The 27,056-nt window shown below is 35.3% G+C and overlaps 1 protein-coding gene across 1 annotated transcript; it reads right to left on the bottom strand.

The window, feature by feature from the left end:
• Window positions 1-6,106: 6,106 nt before the first annotated feature.
• LOC126967326 (uncharacterized) lies at window positions 6,107-25,153 on the bottom strand. The gene is made up of 9 exons (XM_050811785.1): window positions 25,045-25,153; window positions 20,567-20,721; window positions 16,832-16,954; window positions 12,920-13,100; window positions 10,134-10,207; window positions 9,951-10,043; window positions 8,841-9,337; window positions 7,503-7,578; window positions 6,107-6,271 (listed from the first exon to the last, which is right to left on the bottom strand). Exons 3-9 carry the CDS (start codon window positions 16,892-16,894, stop codon window positions 6,107-6,109), a joined length of 1,149 nt encoding a protein of 382 aa, XP_050667742.1. The 5' UTR covers window positions 16,895-16,954; window positions 20,567-20,721; window positions 25,045-25,153.
• Between the last annotated feature and the right edge of the window lie 1,903 nt (window positions 25,154-27,056).

Genomic DNA, 27,056 nt, shown 5'->3' with positions numbered 1-27,056 from the left:
GTGTGATAAAGAATAGATTGCATCATTAGTAGATCTATTTTTCTAAAAGGCAAATTGTTCATCTTTAATTAAATGAAATTTATTACTGAACTCCTTTAACCGTAAACACATACATTTCTCAAAGATTTTTGATATGATAGGTATGAGAGTAATGGGTCTGTAATTTTCAATGTTATTTTTATCTCCGTTCTTGAATAGGGGGCTAATTATGAATATTTTAAGTTCTTCAGGAAAAGAACCACAAGAAAAGGATATGTTAATTAAATGTGTCAGCACGGGTACCAATTCTGCTTGACATTATTTTATTACTTTTGTACATATCTCGTCATATCCTTCTGCAGTGGTATTATTTAGAGACATAATTTGTGTATATACTTCCGGTTCAGACATGGGTCTCAGGTACATAGAAGAGGGATTCTGACTAATGTTGAATGGATTTTGACAGCATTGATTTTGATTTGCATTGAGTATACCAATATTATTGAAGTAGTCATTGAAAGATGTAGCTATTTGGGTAGGGTCTATTATTGTTTGATTACCTAGTGTAAGTGAATCAATTTCGGTACGTCTACTCTGAGAATTTAACTGGTTTTTTATAATTTTCCAAGTTGATTTACATTTATTTTTACTTTTTATTTTTACGCAAAATTTTGGAGTATTTTAAATAATTAGATTTATTTATATCCGATTTCATTTGGTAATAACGGTATCGTAAATTTCGCTTAGTACTGCAACTTACTCTTAATCCCTTTGTTATCCACTTATTGCTGTTATTTCTCAATTTAATTTTTATTAGTGGAAAGCATAGCTTATAGAAAAGACAGAAAGTGTCACAAAAATTTTTAAATGCCAGATTTAAATTAGGTTCCTGAAATATGTCCAAAAATGTTAAATTTTGGAGATAATTTTTAAATTTGAAAATATATTCTTCACTGTAGTCTCTTTTGTATATTAGCCCCTAGTCATGGTCTGAGAGGTGTAAAGGTAGCAACTGCGCTTTTACAATATTTATATTACTTAATATTTGATCTAAACAGGACTGAGCTCGTGTTGGACCATCTATGTGAAATGTAAGATTATACGTTTTTGCTAAATCTCTAAACTCATTCGAATGTTTACTTTGTTTCAATAGATCAATATTAAAGTCACCTGTTACTATAATTTTTTTCTTATAATATTTTTCACAGATTTTATGTAACAATAAATTTAATTGGGTAAGGAAATAGTTCACATCAGAGTCAGGAGTCCGATAAATACAAATAACTATAATATAGTATCCTACTACTTCTACTCCACAGCATTCAAACTTTTTTTCTAATGTGTAATCGGTGAGAGCTATGTTTTTAAACAATAAATCATTTTTAAGAAATATACACACGCCCCCCCTTGGTTTATTTCTACTAAAACTCGAAGCTAAATAATAGTTTTTTAAATTAAGGTAATGTTCCTGACCCTTAATTAAAAATGTTTCTGACAAACTTTGCGATAAATCAGCGCTTTACACAATTCTTCCAACGTTATTTCAAAAATTTCTATTTTACTTAATATACTTGCTATATATTGATGAAATACGGAAAATGAATTTAGTTTTTTTTTCTTGTTAGGAACGAAAACAATTTAAATTCGGTCTTGTTTGCTTTTGCGGCGGAATTCGGTCTACAATACGGTTGTTGCTAGCGTTACTCAAATTACTCACGGGTAAACTACTCATGGAAATTATGCTTTGTACATTTTTGTTAACCCTGCTGCACCTATTTATATGTTTTTTTAATTCTTTGCAATTAAGAAATGTCCGCTCATAATTTATATAATTTATACAATGCAGTAATTTATCACACAGTGTACTGTAATTACCTTTGTTATATTTTATAAAGGTACAATTTTTAAAGCGAGAACACAAGTGGTTAATCTCTGTATTAAGATTATAATATAGATATTTATTATGCGATGCACCTACTACTATACCACTACAGGCACTCCGCGCACTTATTCTATTTATAGTAGTATTAAGTTCTGACAAAATTTGTGTCGGACAGTGGTCATTTTCTCCAACGCAAATTATAACGATATCCGAGGAGTTTGTATTTAACTTGTAGCAATGTTTTAGTACTTCATCACTCGGAGCATGAGGCTTGATATTAGCTGATATAGAATAATTGAGAGATGTAGACAACCTGTATGTAAGCTGAGAGCCTATTCCAATACATCGCTGCGTTCCAAATATATGTATTTTCTTTTGATCCGTCACTGTATTGAATACTTTTGTTTGTGGGTAAGTCTTACATGTATGTAATTGAGATAGTAGCAGGCTGTTTATAATTATCTTTTAAGTAATCTTTTAAGGCCCTGGTCAGTAACCAGAGCCTACCGGTCTCCCAAGTTGTCGCAGCTTACGTGATAATTCCTCCACTTTGGATTGCCCTGTTTGGAGGTGACCAAGTTTGTTTTGTCACTGTCTTGATAACTGTGAATAAACCACTGACCTGTATAAATACCACTAGACAGACTGTTCCATATGTTTGACAGCAAATTTATTGTGCCTATTTGAAGCGCCACTCGCGAGCGTCTAGAGAACTAATATTGACGAATAATACAAATGGCTGCAAAGGAACGTACAATATTCTGAAGTATTATTGCATTTTGAATTAATTGCGTTCGTTTTCTGTGTTCAAGAATCGTCGTTATAAAGTACACATTTTTTTTTGTAAATTGTTTCCCACCATCTATCGATGTTTACTGAGGTTGTTATCACTAGTTTTAGTACCGTAGACTCTCGCTACATGACCAACAACGGCTGCGAAGTAACGTACAATACTCAGAAGTATTTTTGCATTTTGAATTAATTTCGTTCGTTATCCGTGTTATTTATACTTTAACCCTCTTATTCATAATGGTCCGCTAACTTAAAACAGCCGCTAAGGAGTGTTTTTTCTCATTCTGACTTAGGTCAATAGAAGAAGACAGAGTGAGTATTAGCAATGCTTTAAGTTAGCAGAATATTATGAATAAGGGGGTAAGAATCAATGTAATAAAGTACACATTTCTTTTGTAAATAGTTTCCAACCATCTATCGATGTTTGCTGAGGTTGTCATCACTAGTTTTAGTACCGTAGACTCTCGCTACATCACAAACAACGCCAATATGGCGAATATCAAACAGGTACTAAATCACTTTGACAGCCGCCAGTCCAGTTGTATATAGTAGAAGTCAGTGGAATAAGCACAATACACTGTACGAAAAGCATATAGACAGGCACAAGGTACTGTGCCAAATAAATGAAATGCATTATTAAAACATATGTTTATATTCGAACTACATATTTTACAATTACTAATTTTTACCATAAACATCGTCTAATTATTACTATACTATCTAGTATTTATAGGTTTCAATTCCTAAAACCGAATTGACAGTCATATTGACTAATAAACACATAATCCTATCAAAAAAAAAATAACTGGTTGAACTCCGGGAGTGCCAACAGAAGTGACACCTTGAACATTAACGTTGTGCATGTTTGAATATTTTGGAATGGTTAGGGTTAATATAATTTCGCACCAATTGCTTTATTTATTAGTTTAAAAGTTCTAGCATTATGTGTTTAAATACAATATTCATTTAGTGCGCTATCGTAGGCACACAAACATGACAGTACATAAATAATTTAACACTTCAGAACTATTACAATTATTTTACGTTCAAAAGTCTCTCAGAAAAATCAACTTTCATCCATAATTTCAACGACTGTCTTACGAATTCTCGATCAGGTCACGTGTCCTGACGCGAGTTCAACATTTAAAACCACCCAAGAAAAGTTCTCAACGCCGCTAAGGAAGTATTCACATTAAAAAACAGGTCATTTTATGATTGTTTTACAATTTTATCTCATTTCCGATCTATTTGTAAAAGATTAGGTTTACAATTGTGTTCGGTATTTCTTAGAATATTAATTATCTACACACTAAAAGCCTTTGTGATTTATTAACGAGTTGTTATATTAAAATTCAGTAAACATACACTTTTTATACATTCAACATTAATTCTATCTGACAAAAGTTACTACACCTTAGAAAATATATTTTGATTTTCTCACTTGACTAACTGTTAGCTATGTTTATGGAGTTGTGACTTTTACGAGCTTATAAACTTTTAACTGCGAGCCGTGTATTTTTAATAAATTTAAGGTGAGTAAATGTTAACTATTCAATAAAATATCAACAATATACCGCTATAGAACGAATAATTTTAAATCTTTGCTTGTAATTAAAATCTTTTTTAGTTAATATAGTGTGATATGAATGAGACTTAAGATGTAATGTCTCAAATGTAAAAACTATTGAGACGAGAACCAGACTCAAACCTCAAGGTCATAGCTCATTAGATCTGCTACGCACCCGAAAGGCATCACTATAAGGGACGAGACGAGCAGGACGTCCAGCTGATGGTAATTGATACGTCTTGCCCATTACAATGCAGTGCCACTCCAAAAATTCTGACCGGCACCTACAACTAAGCTCGCACCTTGAGACATAAGATGCTAAGTCTCATTTGCCAAGTAATTTCACTAGCTACTGTGCCCTTCAGGCCGAAACACAGTAATGCCTACACATTACTACTTCACGGTAGAAATAGGCGCCGTTGTGGTACCCATGATCTAGCCGGAAACCTGTGCAAGGGAGCCTCCCACTGGTACTGGTGGTTTCCACCAAAGCGGAAAGGAGTGGACACGAGAGGAAATTAGCCGCGAAGCGGTCAGGTTATTTCCACAAATGCGGAGAGGAGATGTGTAGCCGCAAGGAGATGTGAGTTGTGAGAGCTCGAAATCAGTCAACTGGAATCTACGAAAGGAAGACCGACTTCAATTACAACAAACACTTTATTACCGACTATATTATGTTAATGTAATTCTATAAGACTATTTTTGGAGCCTCCTCCTTTTTTTGAGTTAAAACTTCGCTAAACTACTGAAGTCAGTTAAAAATACGGAAGGAACGAAAAGTGTGCGAGTCGCGGGAATTAGGTGTCGGGAAAAGGGCACCGCGGCGCCCGGCTTCAGAATACAGCCGCTCGCGGTACAAAATCAAAGAAAAATGAGACATCTCCTCTCCTCTCCGCTTGATCCATTTCCACCGAAGCTAAGTGGAGAAGAGATGTGGAAATAGCGAAGCGGTAGTAGTATCTAGTAGTTATTAGAAATGACATCAAAATGAATTCTAAAGGAATCAATGTTGAGAAAATAAATGCCTTTTAATAACGAAATCTGATTGGTTATCAAAACGCATCTCCTCTCTTCTCAGCTTTGGTGGAAACCGGGCATTGCCGTATCTTATAAGGAATGACGGTAAGAAAAGCTATGTAGCGAAAGAGAAAGAGTATGTCAAAAGGGTAGTCATTTCGCTTTTGTTCAGTGTCTTTGTTTATAAATTGACATGGCTTCCCTGGGATGCCTGCCTGTCAAGCTCGCAAGAGATGATCAGTCGATAACAAAACACTTCTAGCAGGTATTCTCTAGCGATAGCGCGGCATCCCGACGGTAACGAGTGAACGTCAAACAACCACGCGGTGCTGTTTGAAATGAAATGAAATTATTTATTTGTATGAATCGAGGTAACATAGTTGTTAACAATTGATAGGTGTACAGCACAATTCGCCAATATATCGGCATACAAATATTTGATTGTCAATATTGGAATTTTTATATTTATACGTCATTAATACACATTACATAGCTTTAATTCAATAATATAATATAAAATAAACATTAGTTTGTAGGTACCTCTCAAAAAATAACATATAAATACTATTATTTTTGGCTAAAGAATTCTTTTAAACTATAAAAGCATTTATCTATTAGCCATAATTTAAATTTTTTATGCATTAATGTTTTAGGCATCTTTCTAATTTTCTTTGGAAGGTGGTTAAAGACCCTAATACACGTAAAATTTACGTTATTTTGATGAAGCGCTGTTCTACAGTATGGCATCAGAAGGCGAGTTGGATCTCTTAATCCTAATATGGAATAGTCCTTTGCTGGTTAGATTTTGGGTGCCGAATGGTTCTAATGACCTACGACCTTTAAATTGTGAATTTATATCATTGCTTTTTCTATGTTTTAATATCATTTGCGATCGGAACATACAGCAGTTGTGCCAAGTTACTGCGAGCGTATCTACCTCGTGGTTGAGGCGCACCGTGGCCTGGCCTGCCCCACAGAGACGCCCACGTCTCCTGGTGACGACGGTTGTTTTCAGCTGAGTCCACCCGTTTCTCCTGAAAATATTAGAAGAATTATACCTAATTATTTTTTTTTTGGAAAAGGATGACATACGAGCGTACGGGTGTTATTTTAGGATACCTGGTGTTAAGTGATTACCGCGACCACATTCTCTTGCATCACCAGAGGAAGGAAAACAGGAGCTTTGCCGGCCTTTATAGAAGGTGTACGCGCTTTTTTTGAAGGTATCCATGTCGTCTCGTCTCCGAAACCCCACACAAGGCAGCTCATTCCACAGCTTTGTAGTACGTGGAAGAAAGCTCCTTGAAAACCGCAGAAGATCAGACACATCCAGATGGTGTAGATGATATCCTAACGTGTGGCGGGTCGTGCGAAGGTGGAATGCAGCGGCGAGAATCAATCCTGATATGTTATCTTCCTCATCACTTCTTATCATATTGTACTACTATATGCGAAGAGATTTTATCCACGACCTGGTATTATATCATGAATTGATTGTTATGCCATCGATATTACAGAATGGTTATTACTGTTAAAATTTGAAAAATTCTCCAAAATAAATCTAACGAATTTTTTAAATTGTTAGTGAGCTATGAGTCTTTATTTGTTGAATATTACTACTCTCTATCTATCTCTGATCACCAGTAAGTTATTTTTACAATTAATTTTTGTAAGTAAGTCGATAGAAAAGGCCTTCTCAAACCGGATACTCCGTCTATGGTTGTGTAATGGTTAATGAACTTAAATACGTTAATTAATCTTCAGTAGATCTAAAAATTCATCGATAACATAGCGCGTTTTACGATTAAAAAGGTGATTGGTCAGTGACAAATGATTTAAGTTTTCTTTAGTGTTAATTCCGCCAATATTTGTCTTTAAAAACAATTCGACACGTGTTTCGCCTCTACACGAGGCCTCAGGACGTGTTGTCTCGCCATAATCTGGCACGAGACTGAATCAAATCAGCCGGAAGCCGCTCTTTTATACCCTCGTCCCATGAAATGACGCGCTGTGATTGGTCGGCTGTTGAGACGTTTTACCCCCGGAATAGACACGTAACAATGGTGATGGGACTAAATTTATTTGTTCATTCAACAATGTAAACATGTTATTTTTGTGTTTTATTATTTTATTAAAAAGGTTTTACGAAGTCGAACCTGTGGGGCGCAGCAAGTTCTAAAATATATTGTAGTTACCAGCTTGAACCAATCATTAGCTTTTTATTTATGCTAATATAGCAAATACCAACTGTATATAGTACCTTACCTCTTTTTGTTGATATTTTACTCGGATCTGTTGTTGAAGTGTTTTCAAATAATCATCGTTAAACATATCTCGCCATCTAAAAACGATTTATTTTCTATAAAATTCAATTGGCATTATAATATTGTCTAATTAACAATTAATTTCCAAACCGTTGAACATTGCCAAGGAATAAGATTTATTAGTAAGCTTATATTGATAAATTATAGTGTGACAATAATGCCTGCAGCTAAATATCTCACAAAAATAACTTTAGAATGTCAAAGGTTCATTATCAGTTAGTTACGTTTGTATGATAATTATCAGATTAATGAAAACTATAAATCACCCGACCAACGAACCGAAAGCTGTGATGCAATCGTTTTAACAATAGATAATTCTATTTGGGTTCGTCGGTATGTAAACTAAGAACCTGTACTCGTCTTCTATTGACACCCATCGCATATGAATGATAAAAAAGATTTAAACAAACAGCATCGTTCGAAATTATTGGTAATGAAGTACATGAAGTGTAGATTTAAGCTATTATGGTTATGAATGTAATATTTAGAAATTATACAATGTGAATGATGAGTGTGAGGAGTTATTGATTTAAATTTGTTATTGACCTTTATAAATGTACCAGTTTTAGTCGTGACATTGTGACAAATGTATCTAATACTTGCAAAATAAAATTACGCAATGATACAAAAGTAATCTAAGCGACAGACTTTGTTCTGTCGAAACAGAATTCTGTTGATTTTGTGAATTTATCAGAATTTGAAATGTATAAACAAATGAAAAAAGTAAAAATTCTTCATTTGTATTTTAGTTAGAACAAAATATGGCAGCATAACGGTCTCGCTGAAAGCAACCGCTTAAATACCCATACAAAGTTTGGTACCGTTTTTTGATTATTTCCTTTGGTATCTTTGGGGCTTTTTTTAAAAATTGACTGCTATATAGTTTGTCACTTTTCGTCTATTGGTGGAAAAAGCATGAAAATACGTTAGAGACGCAGTATAACATATTTGTGGATTTGCAAATTACTGGGCAAATGAGACTTAACATCTTATGTCTCAAGGTGACGAGCGCAGTTGTAGTGCCGCTGAGAATATTTGGGGATTTTTCAAGAATCCTGAGCGGCACTGCATTGTAATGGGCAAGGCGTATCAATTGCCATCAGCTGAACGTCCTGCTCGTCTCGTCCCTTATTTTCATAAAAAGAAATGTGAGCGTAGGACATTTATGGAACATTACATATGCAACATGACGCGGGGGCGTTGAATTCATTTATTGAGGAGGATCTAAACAAAGTATAAATAACATCTTCAATTGTCATTGAATGTAAATCATACGTACAGACACGACTGCTCGGGAGGTCGGGTCACATCACTCGATGGGAGAGTACGGGCACCTACACGCCTTCGTCTAGCTAACAGAGGAACAAGTTCCACACCGCCTGTGAGACGCAATATAGTTGCCTCCGGCGTTAACTTCTTCTCATCCAAATTCTCTCCATTAGAATTGATTTCTTCTGGAAATTTCTTTATCAGTCGTTCACCATTGGATAATCTTTTTACAAATTTTTGCTTTTTACTTTGTGTCGATGTTGCATTTTTACTTTTATACTTAACATTATTTTGGTGCTCATTTTTGTCGCAATAGTTTGCGCAGTACTCTGTTCTGTTAGGTTTTATATTTGGTAATTTATCGAGGTCTTTATCTTCCTTTTTTTTTGTTGTAATAATATCTTTACATTCGTCTCCATTCTGTAAATCTGGTAATGTGAATAAAGTCCTTTTACGGATTCTATGATCACCTTTAATTTTACTGAACAGGTCGTTATCTGTCCAACCCTACAAATATAATCATAGAAATGAGGAATTTGTCAAATAGAATGAATGAGTTCATGCAGCGGTTAAAATATCAGTTGACTGATGTGAATTTTTTTTATGTAAAAGGAAGACAAACGCGCGTACGGGTCACCTGGTGTTAAGTGATCACCGCCGCCTACATTCTCTTGCAACACCAGAGGAATCACAAGAGCGTTGACGGCCTTTAAGGTAGGTTAGTAGGTAGGTACGCGATTTTTTTGAAGGTACCCATGCCGTATCGTATACAGCACGTTTGTTCTTTTTTGCGTACTTCTGAAGGTAAATAAATTCTGTTGTATTCTAGAAATTGCAATAATATATCTATGTATTTAAATGAAGAGCATAATAATAAAGCTTTTGATTAGATTTAGACCGAGCGGTTTACTCGTTTAGCTACTATTAGCATAAAGCTTCGCTGCGCTCCAACTAGATACCGCACTACCTAAAAACAATCGTTTTTTTTTATTACGTTGGTATCAAGTTGGAGCACAGCGGAGACAGCAACTTGGCAGTGCTTTAGATGTAGGTGAACACCAACCAACACATAATAGCGAGTGTCGTATGTGCATATCAGATTAATAAAACAAAACATTACCATCGATTTAGTGAAATTAAGTCCAATATCGCGAGGGTTCCTCCAAATTTTTCCACCAGGACCTGGTTTTCCCCACGGACCGTCCAATTTTTGCTAAAAAGTCAAGAAACAATAAATTTTTGTACGACACCTGTACAACACCTGTACAGGTGTCGTACAACATGATTACAATATATTTATTACCATTTTTCGCTCATACTCCAGGTTATTTTTTATATCATCTTTTATAGCTTTTTTTCTTTGTTCAACTAAATCATCTGAAAATAATAACAATAAATCTTTATTTGTTGCAAAAGAAAACACAATTTAGCTTAAAATTACCCTCGACCCCAAAATCCCCCAATCCTAGATAGTCTTCACAGTTGTGCAATGCAAAATGTCTAAGAAAACAAACATCAACATATTTTAAGGTGACTAACAATGGTGGTTATGCAAGTAATGATCACAAAATAACTATTTTATATATAATTTAGGGTGTGTGTTGTGTGTGTGTGTGTGTGTGTATGTGTGTGTGTGTGTGTGTGTGTGTGTGTGTGTGTGTGTGTGTGTGTGTGTGTGTGTGTGTGTGTGTGTGTGTGTGTGTGAATATATGTTCAGCTTTTTATGCCTAATGCTATATATACCTAATATAAGTAGACATATATAAAAGCTGTTTGAATAAAATCATACTCCAAATTCTAATATTTACATTTAATATTGTTGGAAATATATATACATTTGTATATATTGGAAGTTTGTTAATCTAACATCCGCAACTGACGTCCCTCAGTGATCAAGTCTGTTTTGTTAATATCTTGATAATTAGGTCATATTACCAGTGGGAGGCTCCTTTGCACAGGATGCCGGCTAGATTATGGGTACCACAACGGCGCCTATTTCTGCCGTGAAGCAGTAATCTGTGAGCATTACTGTGTTTCGGTCTGAATGGCGCGTAGCTACTGAAATTACTGGGCAAATGAGACTTAACATCTTATGTCTCAAGGTGACGAGTGCAGTTGTAGTGCCACTCAGAATTTTTGGGGTTTTTCAAGAATCCTTAATGGAACTGCATTGTTATGGGCCGGGCGTATCAATCACCACGAGCTGAACGTCATGCTCTTCATGTCCATTATTTTCATAAAAAAATTGGCCCAAAACAGGCAAAACATACTTGATAATCTGTTGCATAAACGTTTTCTGGAACACAGATCTTAATCATTAAACGCATAAGCGTATAATATGGTTGTGGTTTGTAAAGTGGCTTTGGTCGAGTTCAGTGCAGCTCTGTTTCACTGCGACCAATGTGATCTATTGTGATAGCCACTGTTAACTACAGCTCACTGATAAGATTGATTATTTTCATGAATCTTATTATATCATTTGCAGAGCTGACATATCTCAAGTGATGGAAGCATTGGACTTCCCAAAGAGATGTTACGTTTACGCATTAAAGGACCACATTCAGAGGGAATGTGTAACGGGGTTTCATCTGCACTATAACAGAATCTACCCGCTCTGCAATCTCTGAGACCTAAGATTGAGAAGTGTTTGATTAATCTGCAGAGTTATTGTTCTGGTTAGAATGCGTAAGTTTCCTCTACTTAGCCCTAATGTATAGTAAGCAAAGCGTAAGTCATTTTCCTGTAAGGTTTATTTTTTTTAATACTTTACTAGATACTCGTATAATTCACGAGTGGTAGTTACGGTTGCCAGTTCAAGATTCTTGACCATAAAATATTAATTTTCCTACATTTTGAAACCGTCAGATCTAAAGCTGCTGGTCAACGGATAAGCAGTTTTCACAACGAAGGTCAAGTATTGCTGGATGTGTGCTTACAACAGTTATGAGCCACGTTGATAACATTTCCTGCTTTGGCCACTATTCAACAAACACGAAACAAATTTCTCTCAAACACATATACGTTATTTGACAAAGGCGTCCAAATTGCAGCAAGCTACGGAAATATTATCGAAAATATTGCTTGTTAAAAACGTCTTTATCCTATAATAGAATTAATTGGAAGAGGGTTTGTCAAAATAATTTGAAACTTCTGTTTCAATCAACTATGTTCTGAATTATAAAAAAAAACCGGCCAAGTATGAGTTACGAAACACACACACTAAAGGTTACGTACCACAGTCCAAATATAACTTTCTAAATAAAAAAGAAATTCGAACATCAGCCATTTTTGAATACGCTAAATTGCGTCTTATTACTAATTGTTGTTAAAGCGGAACACTCACACTCAAAATTTCAGCTGTGTAACTACTGCGGTTTATGAGATACAGATTGCTAACAGACAAACGGACATTGGAGTCTTAATAATAGGGTTCCCGTTGGTAACTCTTTGGGTACAGATTAAAATCTGGTATCACATTATATCTAATACACAATTTTTTTTTTTTATGAATGATACGGCCCTCGAACCCACACCCTCTCGCGTTCCGTGCCAGTGCTCTCCCAACTGAGCTAACCGTTATGTTAACATAACAAATTGTTTAGATTAGCAAGAGCGACATCTCAAGTCAATTTTCTTATATGCAAATATTGAGGTTGAGCAGGTTATCAACTTTAAAGTAGATCCTGTAGATGAAGCCACAACCTGAGAGTTGAGCAAAGCGTACAAGATTCTATCCCAGTTTCTCACTCGAACGGTTAGCTCAGTTGGGAGAGCACTCGCACGGAACGCGAGAGGTCGTGGGTTCGAGTCCCGTATCGTTCATAAAATTTTGTTTTCAAATTTTATTTGTGTATTAATCCCAGAAGTGAGGGTTATCACTTTAATAGCATAACTAATTGTTTAGATTACATCTACTCGTCTCGCGATCTTGCTTCGCATCTCATTCCGTTCACGAGCGTGTTAGGTATACACACTACAGTTAAAATATTGACACAGAGATAATCTCAGCGTCCATCAATACAATGGATTCATTGAAATCAGAAAGTTAAGATTTAAGTCACGTTTGAGAAAGTGTAACTTAATACAAACCTAATATTTGTTTATAAGCCTGTTGCTGCTTTGGTGTTTGCTTGTATCTTATATCGTTGTCAACGCTTTGGCGCAGGATATCCGCGAAGTAAAGTTGCGGATCTTCTCTGAGACGCAGCGGGGTGCGGCGTCTTCGTTGAGGAGACGACCAGCTCTGATAAGCCTCGTTCCCTGAGATTCCCTTAAATGATATAAATGCGTGACAATTGATAAAAAAAGTGTGTGTATACTTATGTATGCACGCAAGATGTAATACTTCTTTGGCCTAACGAAGTAAAAATCATTAAAATGATTTAGAAATGCCAATACCCAGTGTGCACCTAACCTATACTGTGAAATCTAAGACTGCAAAATCTAAGACTGAGATCTATAGAGCGTACTAAGAATTTGCTCAGACTTTACTTTCGAAAAACTTAGCTGCGTGTACTAAAACGTAAACTAGACTTTTAGTCCAGTCATTTTAGCTTAAATTATGTAAGAATCTCGGAATTCGATATACCCAGCTGTAAGTCTGTAAATACTTGTAAATTGACACCCCAGTTGTCTCAAAACATATGGTAAGGGTGTACGCAACTATTAAATTTCAATTTTTAAGTTATAGGTATAAGCAAAACTACATGAAATTGGTCAGGTATTAATTACCGTTGGTCCTTGCCGATTGTTGCAAAATACGTTTTAGTTTTTGTATCTTCGATTTACCACAATAAGTATTTATATCAATTAACAAGAATCGAATACATTCCTTTTTGCTCTTAATAGTAATTTTCACTAGAAATAAGGGATTGCTTGCAACTACTTCTAGTAGGCTTCATGAGATACATTATGATTACTATAGCTATTGCTATAAGGGTAAATCTAAATGTACACATTTATAATAAAGTCCCAGCCACTGTTCAGGCATCATCTACAAAGAAATTTAAATGTTTTATTAAAAAATGGGTCTGTCGTAAATCCAACTACTCCACAGCTGAATATCTAAGTGGGATAAGATTATAATTATTTAATAGCAATAACAATGACAATACAATATTGTATATTTTATTAAAAAGAGCGCAATATAACAATGCTGGGAGAGTTTCTTGCACCGCTTCTTCTGTGTCAGAGCGCCATTTGTTTCCGAAGCTGTAGTAGTATTAGAAATGACGTCAAAAAGAATTCTAAAGGAATCAATTTTGATAAAATAAATGCCTTTTATGCCTTTACATTTGTATTATCATACTTAGTGCACTAATAATATTCAGAACACTTAGACAATTACAGTGTTGTTTAGATATGTCCTATATAATATATATTAAGAGTAGTTTTGTGTAAATGTTACTAACTGGTAATCCTGAAATAAATAAAATACATAAATCTATCTTCTTTCTATTAAAGGCATCGAAGTCTCAAGAGTCAAGAGTAACTAAATATTCTGATAGGTAAAACAAGTTGTTAACTTAATAATTATTTTATCTCATTCCTTCATTCAATGGTGTTTCACAATAAAAAAATTAATTAATATAAAATCAATATGAGACTGGCAATCATTGCCATTTAGAACGCCGACATTATGCAATAAGAAATCAAGCACAATGTGTTGATAAAATTAAAAATCCAACGCAATAAATAAAACTTTACAAATTACACACCTCCATACATCGAAAGCCAGGATTGGGTTATTAGCACACTTTAATATGAGCTTTAATCATCCTCGTTACGTCACCCAGCGGTCGTAACGTGACCCTTTACCTTTTATTAAAGTTATATTGCATTCTTTATCTGTTTCGCGTGACCGCCCGTAGCTTTGATGTCGCTTTTGTTTGCGTGAGCATTTTTACTTGAACATAAACTTTTATCATGATTCGATCGTGAGTAGCATGTGAACGGTATCTTCATCTAAGGATTAAAATATTCTAATAACAAATTATAAATGAAACTCGTGATTGAAATGACACCCTGGGAACTTTATTAGCTTTCTAGAACAAAACACAAAGTGAGCCGTCCAAACTCAAAGTTAATATTAATTTTATTTGACATAGTATAATACATTTTTTATTTTGCCGACAGCATTTATTGCAAGTAATTGTTTGTTTAGCTACCCAAAAACACGTGCATACCTTCTTCTATGTAGAAAGCTGATGGAGTAGTTTGCTACCGCCGAATCCTATATTAGGGAAATTGGTACACCTTAGCGATCCTACCTACTAAGCTAGTGGTCCCGGATTCGAATCCCGGTAGGTGCAGCATTTATATGATGATGATATGTATTTATCTATGTTTAAGTAAGTATATTGTGTTAAATATATCGTTGTCTTGGAACCCATAATACAGGCTATATATGCCTAATTTGGGGCAAGATAATGTGTGTAAAAAGTGTTTCAATATTATATTATAAAACAGCAACACGGTTTCGTGGCCAGCAGATCGACAAATCTTTTTGTTTTTACTAATTATTTATTTAAAGGCCTTCATAATGAAAACCAAATTGAATTGCTTACACAGACTTCTTAGAGGCATTTCACAAGATGTGACATTATTTAGACATTATTAAAAAAAAAATCATACAACGGTGTTAAAGGTAACCTCTTGCTCTGGTTACCTAAATGCAATTAGTACAATCGGTAAATATAAATGGTTTCATCTCCCCAACAGTTAACGTAATGTCGGCGTACCTCAAGGCTCTTTATTCAGCCCATTGCTTTTCACGCTTTTTTTAAAGTTTTTATTTTATGCAGATGATCTAAAATGATGATGATTTCAATGTTGCAGGATGACTTGAATAGGTTAGAAATCTATTGCGAAAGTAACAAACTATTTTTACCAATAAATGTAAGCATATCTCTTTTACAAGAAATAAAAACAAAATTGAAACGAGATATACACTAGGCGATCATGTACTTGAATCTTGATCTTGGTGATCTTGGGGATATCTTGATGCCAATTGCAAACATTTAATGAGCACATTAGCATAGCGAATAAAGCATTTCAGATGTTAGGCTTTACACGCGTCTCTAAGGCGTTCAAAGATGCAAATATGTGTTTTGTCGAACACTTGTCCTGTCGCAGCTTGAATATGTCACTCCGATATGGAATCCGCTGTATATGGCATATGACTATGAAGATGATACAAAATAAATTCTTGCGTATCTTAAACTTTCGCTTGGGTGGATGTTGAAGCCGCTACAAGAATCTCCTAAAGCAATTTAATATTATTTCATTAAGCCAGCGACGCAGTTTAATTGAATGTGTTACTTTGAGAAAAATATATATGAGTGAAATTATATCCTTGGAACTTTTTCATGTAATAGATTTTTTCGCTCTAAAATTTATTTCATATCTCAAACACAAGGACAAGTACTGGTATACATACACCACTGCACAGAATGTTTGCTCTCCAAAACTCAAGCTTTAATGATGTACATATTATGTTTTCGTGTTCCTTAAAGTCTAAAACATACAAATTCAGAATAAAATAAATTATAGCACAAACAGAGTATGTTCATCAATCAATCACCACATTTCTTAAAAATTGTAACAACGTCTACAATTGAATTATGTCAGAAGTATTTATTATTTTGTATAATTTTAAGTTCTTCAATTTTGCTTACTGGTTGTTTGCTACTAGGTGTAAGTTATGTGTTAATTTAAACATTAGGTGTACACAGTGGAACTGCTTAAGGAGACATCCTTATGTCCTTATTATATTTCACTATGGCTAGGTTTAAGAATGTATTTGTATTTGTTTCCAAATCAATAAATAATTGAAATAAACATACCCGCCTACCTAATAAGCCGGCACCACGCCTGTGAATCTTTTGGTGTTGCAAGCGTGTTCATCGCCACTCTTTATGCTATCAGGTGAATGATCATGCTGTAAAACCTTCTATTCTTTAAAATTATTCCACGTAGCAATATAGCTCACAGTTGACTAACCTTAAGTTCGTCTTCAGGAAATATACCAAGGGCTCTTATGTTAGAAAATCTAACTCCGCGCATGTTGGGCGCACCGCCTCCTGCTCGACCCCATGGTTCGTACGACGCCAGTTCTTCCCGAGCCTAAAAATGTACAAAATTTAATACTATACTATCTGACCTATTTTGCCCTAGTTTTGGGTCATAAAATCAAAGTAATGCAGATCCAATAACGAACCATATAGACAAGTGGTTTTTGACCCTGCCCACTGAGCTAGTGGTGCCGGGTTTCAACCTCGGTAGGTGCGAACTTTTATTTGATAAATATGAATGGATGGAATCTGGATGTTTATATAAATATTTATGTATGTTTAAGTTAGTATATTAATATTTTTTTTTTCAAAACAATCTTATATTTACAATACTATGATTTCATTAAATTAAAACTATTATTACGGAGAAGCGTACCAAGAATACTGGCAGTATTTCCGCGTTAGATAGCTTGGCTGATCCGTTGACCGAAATAGCTGCCAGCGCTTGGATTTCCAGTAGCCTTATTGAGGCGAGAAGATAGTACTTTGTACATTCTCCTCGCCTCTGGACCCCACCGGCCAAGTGTCTCGATACCAAACGGCACAAAGATGTAATACTTACTGAGACCGATATATTTGCGATATATTATATTATAAGATATTGTATTAAATATATCGTTGTCCTACTCCCATAGCATTGCCATGGCTTTGCCTAGTTTGAGACAAAATAATTTGTGTAAAAGTGTGTCAGTATTTTATATAAATGAATAACATTATTAATCGTTATTTATAAGATGTTTGAAGATTTATATCTTCTGTTTTTTCTTTATTTAAAGATATTGCCAGACAAACTTTAAAGTATACGTGAACGACTGAGTCATGAATGTTATTACCTAGACCCTAGCTCCTGTATTATACACTTATTTAAGAGAAAATACAGTTAAGCGTTAGAAAGGCTATTGCCGAAGTTCTAAATGAATTTTTCTAGAAAAGATCTCGACAATCAATCTTATCATTCAATATATCAATTAAAAGAAATAAATGTCAGAGAGCAAATGTCGTATTAAACGGTAAAAAAATATTTTATAGGCATTTCGTAAGATTGCATCTTGTAAAAGACTGGCGGAGTGTTAAATATTAAAAAATAAATTGTAATCCAATCCGTGATGTAATGATTTACCTCTTGATGTTAAAGACATTGAAATCAAAACAAAATACAATGGCCTGCAAAAGTAAGTATCACACTTTTCAAATTATTTTTTTTTTCCTAACTATAGAAGGTTGAGATTTAAGATTAAAAACGTTTTATTGCAAATTTTATAGGCTTTAATTCTTAGAAACTAAAATTATACATTAGTAACATTTTTAACTTAAAAAAGATAAAACAATGAAAATAGACATTTTTAGTTTAGTGTAAAAAAATTCAACTAAAATGTATTACATGTTATTTAATTTTTAATAACTGGTATTGCCTCCTCGAGCTCTGATTACAGCTTCGAGCCGGTTTGGTATACTGAACACTAGGTTTCGGAGCTGATGTTGGGGAATATTCTCCCATTCTTCTACAAGGGCCTGCTTTAGTGCCCTGAGGGTAGTAGGTGGTGGTCTGCGATTTCTGACTAGCCTCCCAAGCTCATCCCAGGCGTGTTCAATCGGGTTGAGATCAGGACTTCTTGATGGCCAAGCCATCACGCTGATACCGACCTCCTGAATATACTCTTGTACGATATGAGCCGTGCGTGGCCGGGCATTATCATGCATCAGCATCGATCCATCACCCATATTTGCTAAATATTGCCCTGCATACTCATTGAGAATCTCTTGAGCATATCTTTGCCCAGTGAGGGTGCCATTTTCTATGGCTACTAGCTCTGTGCGGCCTTCTGAAGATATGCCAGCCCTTACATGTATACTGCCTCCACCGTATTGGACTCTTTCTGAGATGCAGGCTTGAAGGTATCGCTCAACAGGTCGCCTGTTAACACTTCGCCTTCCATCAGAAGTGTAAAGGGAGAATCGAGACTCATCTGCAAACAAAATTCTTGACCATTCTTCTTCATCCCACTGCATGTGTTCACGGGCGTATCGCCTCTCGCTACTCGATGCTGTCTCTCGAGTTTTGGGCCACTCGCTGGTCTTCGGGGTTTCAAATTTGCTTCAGCAAGTCTTCTTCTCACTGTACTGTCACTAATGTAGTCCCTCCGGGTCTGAAGTAGCTGTTGCTGGACTTCAACTGCATTTTGGTGGCGATTTCTTAACACAGTGGAAATAATATAACGATCTTCTCGGGCACTGGTACACCTGGGTCTGCCATTACAAGATCTCCTCAGACGGTGTCCAGTCTCTTCGTACCTTCGCTTTACCTTGTGGAACGTTCGTACCGTCACACCCACCATTCTTGCAATGCGACACATACTGATGCCTAGTTCCAGAAAAGCCAAGATCCTAGCACATTCTTCAACTGAAAGAGCCATGATAAATAAATGTTATGTGCTTTTTAGCATAAATTTTTAAAACAAGACCCATCGATCTTGAAAAAAATTTAAAACAGAAAGAAAAATGTGAATGGTAAAATTGTAATTCGGAAACGTCCACTTTGAAAAAGGAATGGTTTTGTTTTTTAAGTTTCCTTTCAGCCAATTCTTAAAATAAGGTGACCGACTATAAAGTTTTTATGTACAAAATTAAATTCTCTTTGGAGTCCGTTTTATTTCGAAAGTATATCTTGTGAACTTAAAACGTTATCCCAATTTTAAAAGTGTGATACTTACTTTTGAAGGCCAGTGTAGATAATATACAATACAAGATGACAGCTTATTTATACTATATAAATATATATATATACTCTTTGGTAGCCACAATACGAGATTTAATACTAACGATGTTGTTAGCTTTCTCTATCGCCTCAAGAAAATTCACAATTGTTGGTTATGTTTAAGCTATTTTCTAACGTCTTTTCAACTTTCCCAATAAGCAATAAAATGTTAACATAACCGTGGGACCATACACTATGCGAAATCAAACATTCTTCGTGTTGTTTGAATTATGGTGTATTTTCTTCATGGAAAAGAAGGAAAAACAAACGTACGGTTTACCTGGTGTTAAGAGATCACCGCTGCCTACGTTCTCTTGCAACACCAGAGGAATCACAGCAGCGTTGCCGGCCTTTAAGGAAGTTGTAAGCGCTTTTTTGAAGGTCCCATGTCGTTTGTCTCGGAAACACCAAGCTCAATCCACAACTTGTTTTACGCGGGGGAAAGTTCCTTGAAAACCCACCAATGTGATGAAACGCCACAGATCCAGATGGTGGGGATGATATCCTAATTTGGCTTTTAAATGGATACCAAATCCAAGTGAAGGATTATCATTGAGCGGCAGGTTTGTCGATACCATGAGCTTCACTTTTTGGGAAGCCATCCATCGTATGAATATTTGCGAATGCCCCCGTTCACAAGCACAATTTATTTAGTATCCATGCTAAAATAGTGTTATAAACGTTTAACTTTGCTGGCAACGGGTCTCAGCTGTTAATGGTGCATAGGTATCCCAAATATTAATTAGTAAGGGGCAAATATGATCATCCGCAGATTTGCTGGCTGTACCGTGCCAGGAAAAATTACTCTTTTCAAAGCACCTCAATCAAAAAATACACTAATTACCAATAACCCTGTATAACCTGAGCGTGGTGTAGCGTTCAGAGATACGCCTCCAATTTAAGACTCACCTGTTTCTGTTGGTCGTGTTTGTCCCTGATGCGTTGCTCTCGCTTCTCTCGAGCCAACTGTTCTCCTTCAGCCCTGGTCTGCTCAGCTCGTTTCCGTTGGAATGCCCGCAAACGAGCTGACCCCGAAGATGGAGCACTCAGTCTTCTACCAAACACTATCCTTAAATAACTCTACCGTCAAACATTTTCATATCAAAAATATGACAATGCCAATGCGACAGATCTGTATCAAAATTAAAGATCGCCAATTGTTACAGAATGAGATATAAAACAAATATGACTAATTATTAATGACAAGTTTAATTATTTAAAATTATGTGAAAGATATACTAAAATAATAATTAAATTAAATTATAATTACACAATTTTATGTAATTATTATTTGAAAATTTATATGATGTTAAGATTCATTCAAATTGAACGCGTTTTATTCTTTATAAAGTTTCTACATCTATAATTTTATTTTATTTCGGACATGAAACGATTACACTCTAAATGATTACATTAGAAACAGAAATAACATATAATGTAGTAGTACTAAGTGCATAACCAACGACAACGGGTTAATACTTAAGTGTTAAATTACAATTTGTTTTTTTGAAACTCGATGAAACGAAAAAGCGAGACGATAGAGGCGCCGTTCCCAGCTATATCCGAGGTTGTCTAGGGTGCAGAGTACGAATTTGGGATAATTTTTGAAATCCGAGATGGCCGCCGTGCAAAATTATGATTTCAACAATGACAACACGGGTTAATACTTAAGTGTTAAATTACAAGAATGAAAATAAGCCTCTAATTACGCAGTTATCAATAGATTATTACAAACATATGATGCTTACAATGTTATTATGAGAGTATATAACTTAAAAATTTATGTTATTATTACTAAAACCATTAATAATTTACTATTAATATAACATTATTTTCAATTCAATATAAGTAATTCATATTATACTTATAAATTGTAATTAATTTTAATATGTAATATTTAATTGTGGTAAGTTTTATTTGTCAATCATTTATGACTTATATTTTATATTCTGTTTTTTTAGTGTATTATGTTGTACTGTTTGTTTTCTAAATAAAAAATAAATACATAAGTCTCCATTGAAAATACTTAATTTAATAACAATGAGATTAATAACATTAATTAAATTAATGCTGTTCAATGTGTAATTGTAATTGCTGATTTGAATTGTAATTCAGATATACCTTATATGTGTGTTGTTAAAGTTTTAATGTAAATATAAGTTTCATACTAAAATAAAACGTGAAATAAAGTGTTACTTATAATATATTACTATTCAGTCTTAGATCCAAACCTTCGTAAACGCCGATAATGTGGGTCAAACATTGACTTAAACACTGCTAACTTCAGTTTAACTTTTATTATTTTTTAATTAAATGAATATAGAATGACACGATGTAGGCAAGCTGTCACATAAACCGGGTGTGGCTAGCGTTTCGCTTTCAGGCTACGACTGCCAACTGTGCCTCCTGAAACGAGTTCAATCAATTTTGTAAGTAGTTCGCTAAAGCCGTTTTCATTGTAACATGTAATTTTCCTGAAAATGATTTTGTATACTGAGTACCATATAATAATAATAATATTGACACACTTTTAACTCAATATAAAATAAACTTGAAAATATCTTCTTGACTATAAATTTATAAATTATAAATGAATAACGTAAGCAGGATAACGATTTCCTTTGATTGTGAACTTTGTCTGTTCAGGTATAATGTTTTTCCCATGACAAAACAAGTAAAACGATTCAAATTTCTCCGGCTTTTGGACATTGTTACACAAAATGCCTTCACAGAGGCTGAGTCCGAGTCCTCAGAGTTCTGCCGCAAACACATAAATAAATGACCTTCCTGTGAAATGGCATAAATGTACAGATAACGAGGTTAAATACTTCGTTTAATAAATATATTTCACTTTACAAAAAAGGTTTAAAATTTTAATTTGTAAAATCGCTATTTCATACTCAAACTATATTAAGTATTAAGATATTATTTAAGTTTGAGTACACGATACCATGAAAATATATTTTATGTAGTACATTCCATAAACTGAGATTAGTACCTAGTCAACAATTTATTAAAAAAACATATGATCATCATTTCAGCCGGAAGACGTCCACTGCTGGACAAAGGCCTCTTCCGAAGATCACCATGACGATCGGTCCTGCGCTGTCCTCATCCAACGTGTTCCACCGATCGTGACCAGATCGTCGGTCCATCTTGTGGGGGGCCTACCAACACTACGCCTTCCGGTACGTGGTCGCTATTCGAGGACTTTACTGCCCCAACGGTCATCTGTCCGTCGAGCTATATGCCTTGCCCACTGACACTTCAGTTTTGCAACCAACTGGGCTATGACGGTGGCTTTGGTTCTCTTACGGATCTCCTCATTTCTGATTAAAAACTCATATACTTAGGTGCAATTTACATCAGAAAATTAACTATTGTAAGATAAATTACAGGTACTTGCGGCCAATTTTTTATATCCAACCTATCGCTAATAGATTGCATATTTCGTAAACGTTCATTTAAAATAAGTTTCATCAAAAAACCACATACCGAATCGAGCTGTGGGTTAATCTTAGACTAGTAGTCTTAAGGATGGGGACCAAGCCAAGTGCCTTAAGGAATCGCACGGAGCTAGGTTACCTCTCTCGCACAAGACCGGCAACGCTCTTGTGATTCCTCTGGTGTTGCAAGAGAATGTGGGCGGCGGTGATCACTTAACACCAGGTGAACCGTACGCTCGTTTGACCTCCTATTCTATAAAAAAAACAAGATAGCTATAGTTTTAATTCTGAATTAGAAGCATTTTTAATTTATTACAAACATAATACAATTTTCTTTACAAAAATAACAAAACTATGTCATGTTAAATAGTATTGGCACAGTAGACAACATATGTCTACTGTGGTATTGGTAAACAGTTAATAAATTTTCATACAATTTTTACCTAGATTGAATGATTAGCATTTCTCCAACTGTAAGAGTTAGGGGTCGTTTGGTGATTTTTTTCGCCATGTCTATTATAGATGGAAATGTAAAGAAAAAACGGAATTTTCTTCTCATATTCTGTAAACATGTAATTATTTTTTGTAGAAATAAAAGCTTTATATATACCGTTAAGAAATGGTTTCAATTATGCGCTATTTTGGGATGGGTTGGGTTTCTCGGGATTGGGAAGTGCAACAAACAAAAAACTAATTGAAAAATATCTTAGCAAAGTCGCCGTGTTCCAACATTGCGCAGGCAAAACAATTTACATCGGGCGACGTCACTCGCATTACGAAGGTTTTTCCTCTTAGAATTAATTTTATTAGGTTGACTTGTATCGGAATTTCGTTTGTGATTTGGGCATGTTTTTTGTTGAACTTTTCTACGCGCTCATGATGTTGCTTTGGCGATTTATTCCTACTAATATTATAAATGTGAATGTAAGTTTGTTCGTTACGCCACTTGATGAAATTTGGTACAGCGATAGACTAGAGGTTGGGACATAGGCTACATTTTATCCCGGAAAAATCCATGGGTCCCGCGGGATTTGTGATAAACTGAAATTCACGTCGATTGACATATAACTATTCCAATAGTAGGTTAAGTTTGCCATAACAATCTCCCTCGAAATAAGATTCATATAATAAAACACGTAAAATAACTTAATTTTAACTAAATAAATTCGCTTAACGAAAGATATTTATATTCTACCACTTCTCAGTTGAGATCACATTTTCGAAGTGTCAGTAAATAATGCAGATGCTTATAATAATTCAGGACTTTCAATATGCAGAATTTTATTTTTTTTTTAAATATTGACACAACAATATAAATATGGGTCATCAAACATTTACAACAACATTTATATCAAATCTAAAATCCATTTTATATTTTTTCACGAACTCAAGGCTTAGTATGTTAATTCAGTTCTGTCTTTGGTTCTTATTTTTTGGCCTATTTATTCAATATATTATTATAAGCAAAATAAAGCTCTATTGCAATGAAACAAAGCGGTAGTTACGCTAACATGTATTGTCCAATAAATAAATTTTCCATGTCATTTCCAACTCGGGCTGGCGGTGCCGTCGCGGTCGGATCAATATCCGCAAACAGTCTAATGTATCGTACCTACTTGTGCTTAGATCAAACAACTTATTTTTTACAAGCTTAAGTAGGTTGGTACTGGTGGTGTTTACATACTTAAATACAAATTATATATTTATACAATTTCAAATATAAAACAATGTAAAATTCTTTATAAGTTGTACTGAAAATGAAAAAATTTTTGTTAGTGTAATGCATTAACACGAATTTCTTCATTAGATTCCGTTTTCACAGATTCCACTGTATTTTAGAGTACTGTATTGTATGTACTTTAGAGTAACATTTAGAAATGTTTTTAAGTAGTTTTTAATTTATTAGAGTTCGTCAATTTATTTATTGGTAGTGGTGGTTACCACTCAGTTGGATCCAGTTTGCGTGCAGTGCTGTCCAGTCCTTCCAACCAGCTCCTTCCAGAAGTTCAGAACACTCCTGGGATGATCGTAGTCTTCTCGGGGCGACCTCGTATTCACTAAGGTTTGTCCGTTGATTGGCAGTCCTGCACTTTCCAGAGTTACATGAATGACCGTTACGTCTTCAACCAGACACCCTCTGCATTTAAGGCTGTCCATTACACCGATTGTGAAAAGGTGTTTATTTGGTGATATGTGTGTACCTACAATAACTACATGTTAAAACAAGATTATCCTAACGTTTCCCAAATTTCTCAGTGCGTGAATATTGGTCAACACTTGAAACTTAAGAATTCCATTATATTTTTCTATATTATATTCTACTTCAGAAAAGAAAGAAAGAAAAATCATTTATTCTGCAACTTTAACCTAGAATACAAGTAGTCTTATTTATTTATTTATATAAAAAATGCAGAATTGGAGTTCACCTCAGCATAATACTGATCATACCCACAGGTGATATGATGAACGCTGGTCTTCCAGAGCACCCCAGGGGGTTGAAAAGAAAAAGTTGAGATTAGTGAGAAAATTCTCGTTTCAATCACTTCTAACAGCAACAGCATTTTACAAAACATTTATACATTCTGCATTTGTGCATTAAAAAGACATAAACTTTCCTCTCATTGAAGCATCCCTGGCGATGACTTCACGCTGCCGTACTAGGACGAGAGCACTAACAGACAAAACGGACGGATAAAACTACACTCGCACGGAAAACCACCATGAAGTAGCGGCAAAGCACAGCCATTTTCACATGTGTCGATCATAACCGAGGATTAGCGTACTCTTCTTCATCATCAGGGACCTAAATTCCAACTTAAACCGCCGTCAACCACCTCGAAACTGCAATCGGTCCTAATGACGACGCAAATATCTCGACCTAACGACACAACGCTCTAAATAGTCCCCATGTTCAAGATTAAGCACAACTTTATGCCTTATTCCTACCACATGGTACCTGTCAGTGTTGGTAAGGTAGGATATTTGTTTCCGCCTGCTAGTTATCTTGACGGACAAACCTGCATTGACGCGTATGTCTACCAGGTCCCAGTGGTAATGCAGAACTTGATCGTCTAATGGGTCGTGTCCCAGCGTCATTTTACGAAATGCTTGCACAGAATGCCTCCGCTGAAATCTGAGCGTTGGGTTACTTTAAGACATAGGTATAACGCTGATAGGCTTGGGTCGCGTACCAAAGACAGCGCAGGGCGATCAGTAAATAATTTTGCAGTGGCCTATCCCAGCTAGTTAACGGGCGCTATCGAAAGATGCTCTTGATTAAATAATTAATATTTTCAGGCAGACGTCCCTGTCGCCGCAAGGGCTAAATGAGTCATTCCCCATACCGCAATGATAAGCTGATCTGCTGGTCAATTTTTGCCTCTAACTCGAGTCTTAGCGACAATGGAAAGATACCGCCGATAGACCATGAGCTGTCAGAGGTTATTCCTGAACTCAACTTCACTGTAGTACAGTGCAGAAAACTATTCGACGAGCTCAGTTTTCCTTCGACCTTAATCGAGCAGCTCTATGGTAATTCCCCCTCCCCCCTTTTGAGCCCGGTGAGTATTTTTTTCGGTATTCATACTCAAAACGGACTCATGGCATTCCATACTGGTACGTCATACGTACCTTCCTAAGTCTGGGAACGCTATTGTGATACTTTTTGTATTCTCTGGGTTAATTTTAAACTAGTTATAAGTACAGTTTCTGTATTAACCTACACCCACTGGTGTAGGTTAATACAGAAACTGTACTTACATTACACCTATCACTATTTATAGTGATAAATAGTGATAGGTGTAATGTAAGCACAGTATAAACAAGTGAAATAATTTTTTATGTTATTTTTATAACAAACATGAGAGGAGTTCGCGATGACAGGATCGACCGAATGCTGCTTGGGATGACTGGTCTATCCTACAATAATCCCTGGTCATATTTAAGGACTTAGC

This window comes from Leptidea sinapis, chromosome 12, assembly GCF_905404315.1.
Source record: "Leptidea sinapis chromosome 12, ilLepSina1.1, whole genome shotgun sequence".
Classification (NCBI taxonomy): domain Eukaryota; kingdom Metazoa; phylum Arthropoda; class Insecta; order Lepidoptera; family Pieridae; genus Leptidea; species Leptidea sinapis.
The sequence above is the reverse complement of the archived record's forward strand: the minus strand, read 5'-3'. Positions and strand labels throughout refer to the sequence as shown.

Bases quoted from the DNA above. Each gene is read 5' to 3' on its own strand.
- LOC126967326 (XM_050811785.1), bottom strand. From the start codon at position 16,894: ATGCGCGGAGTTAGATTTTCTAACATAAGAGCCCTTGGTATATTTCCT. The intron at 13,101-16,831 runs GTTAGTCAACTG...ATATCATTTAAG, and splicing joins TTCCTGAAGACGAACTTAAG to GGAATCTCAGGGAACGAGGC. The intron at 7,579-8,840 runs GTACGTATGATT...AATCGTTTTTAG, and splicing joins CCTCCCGAGCAGTCGTGTCT to ATGGCGAGATATGTTTAACG.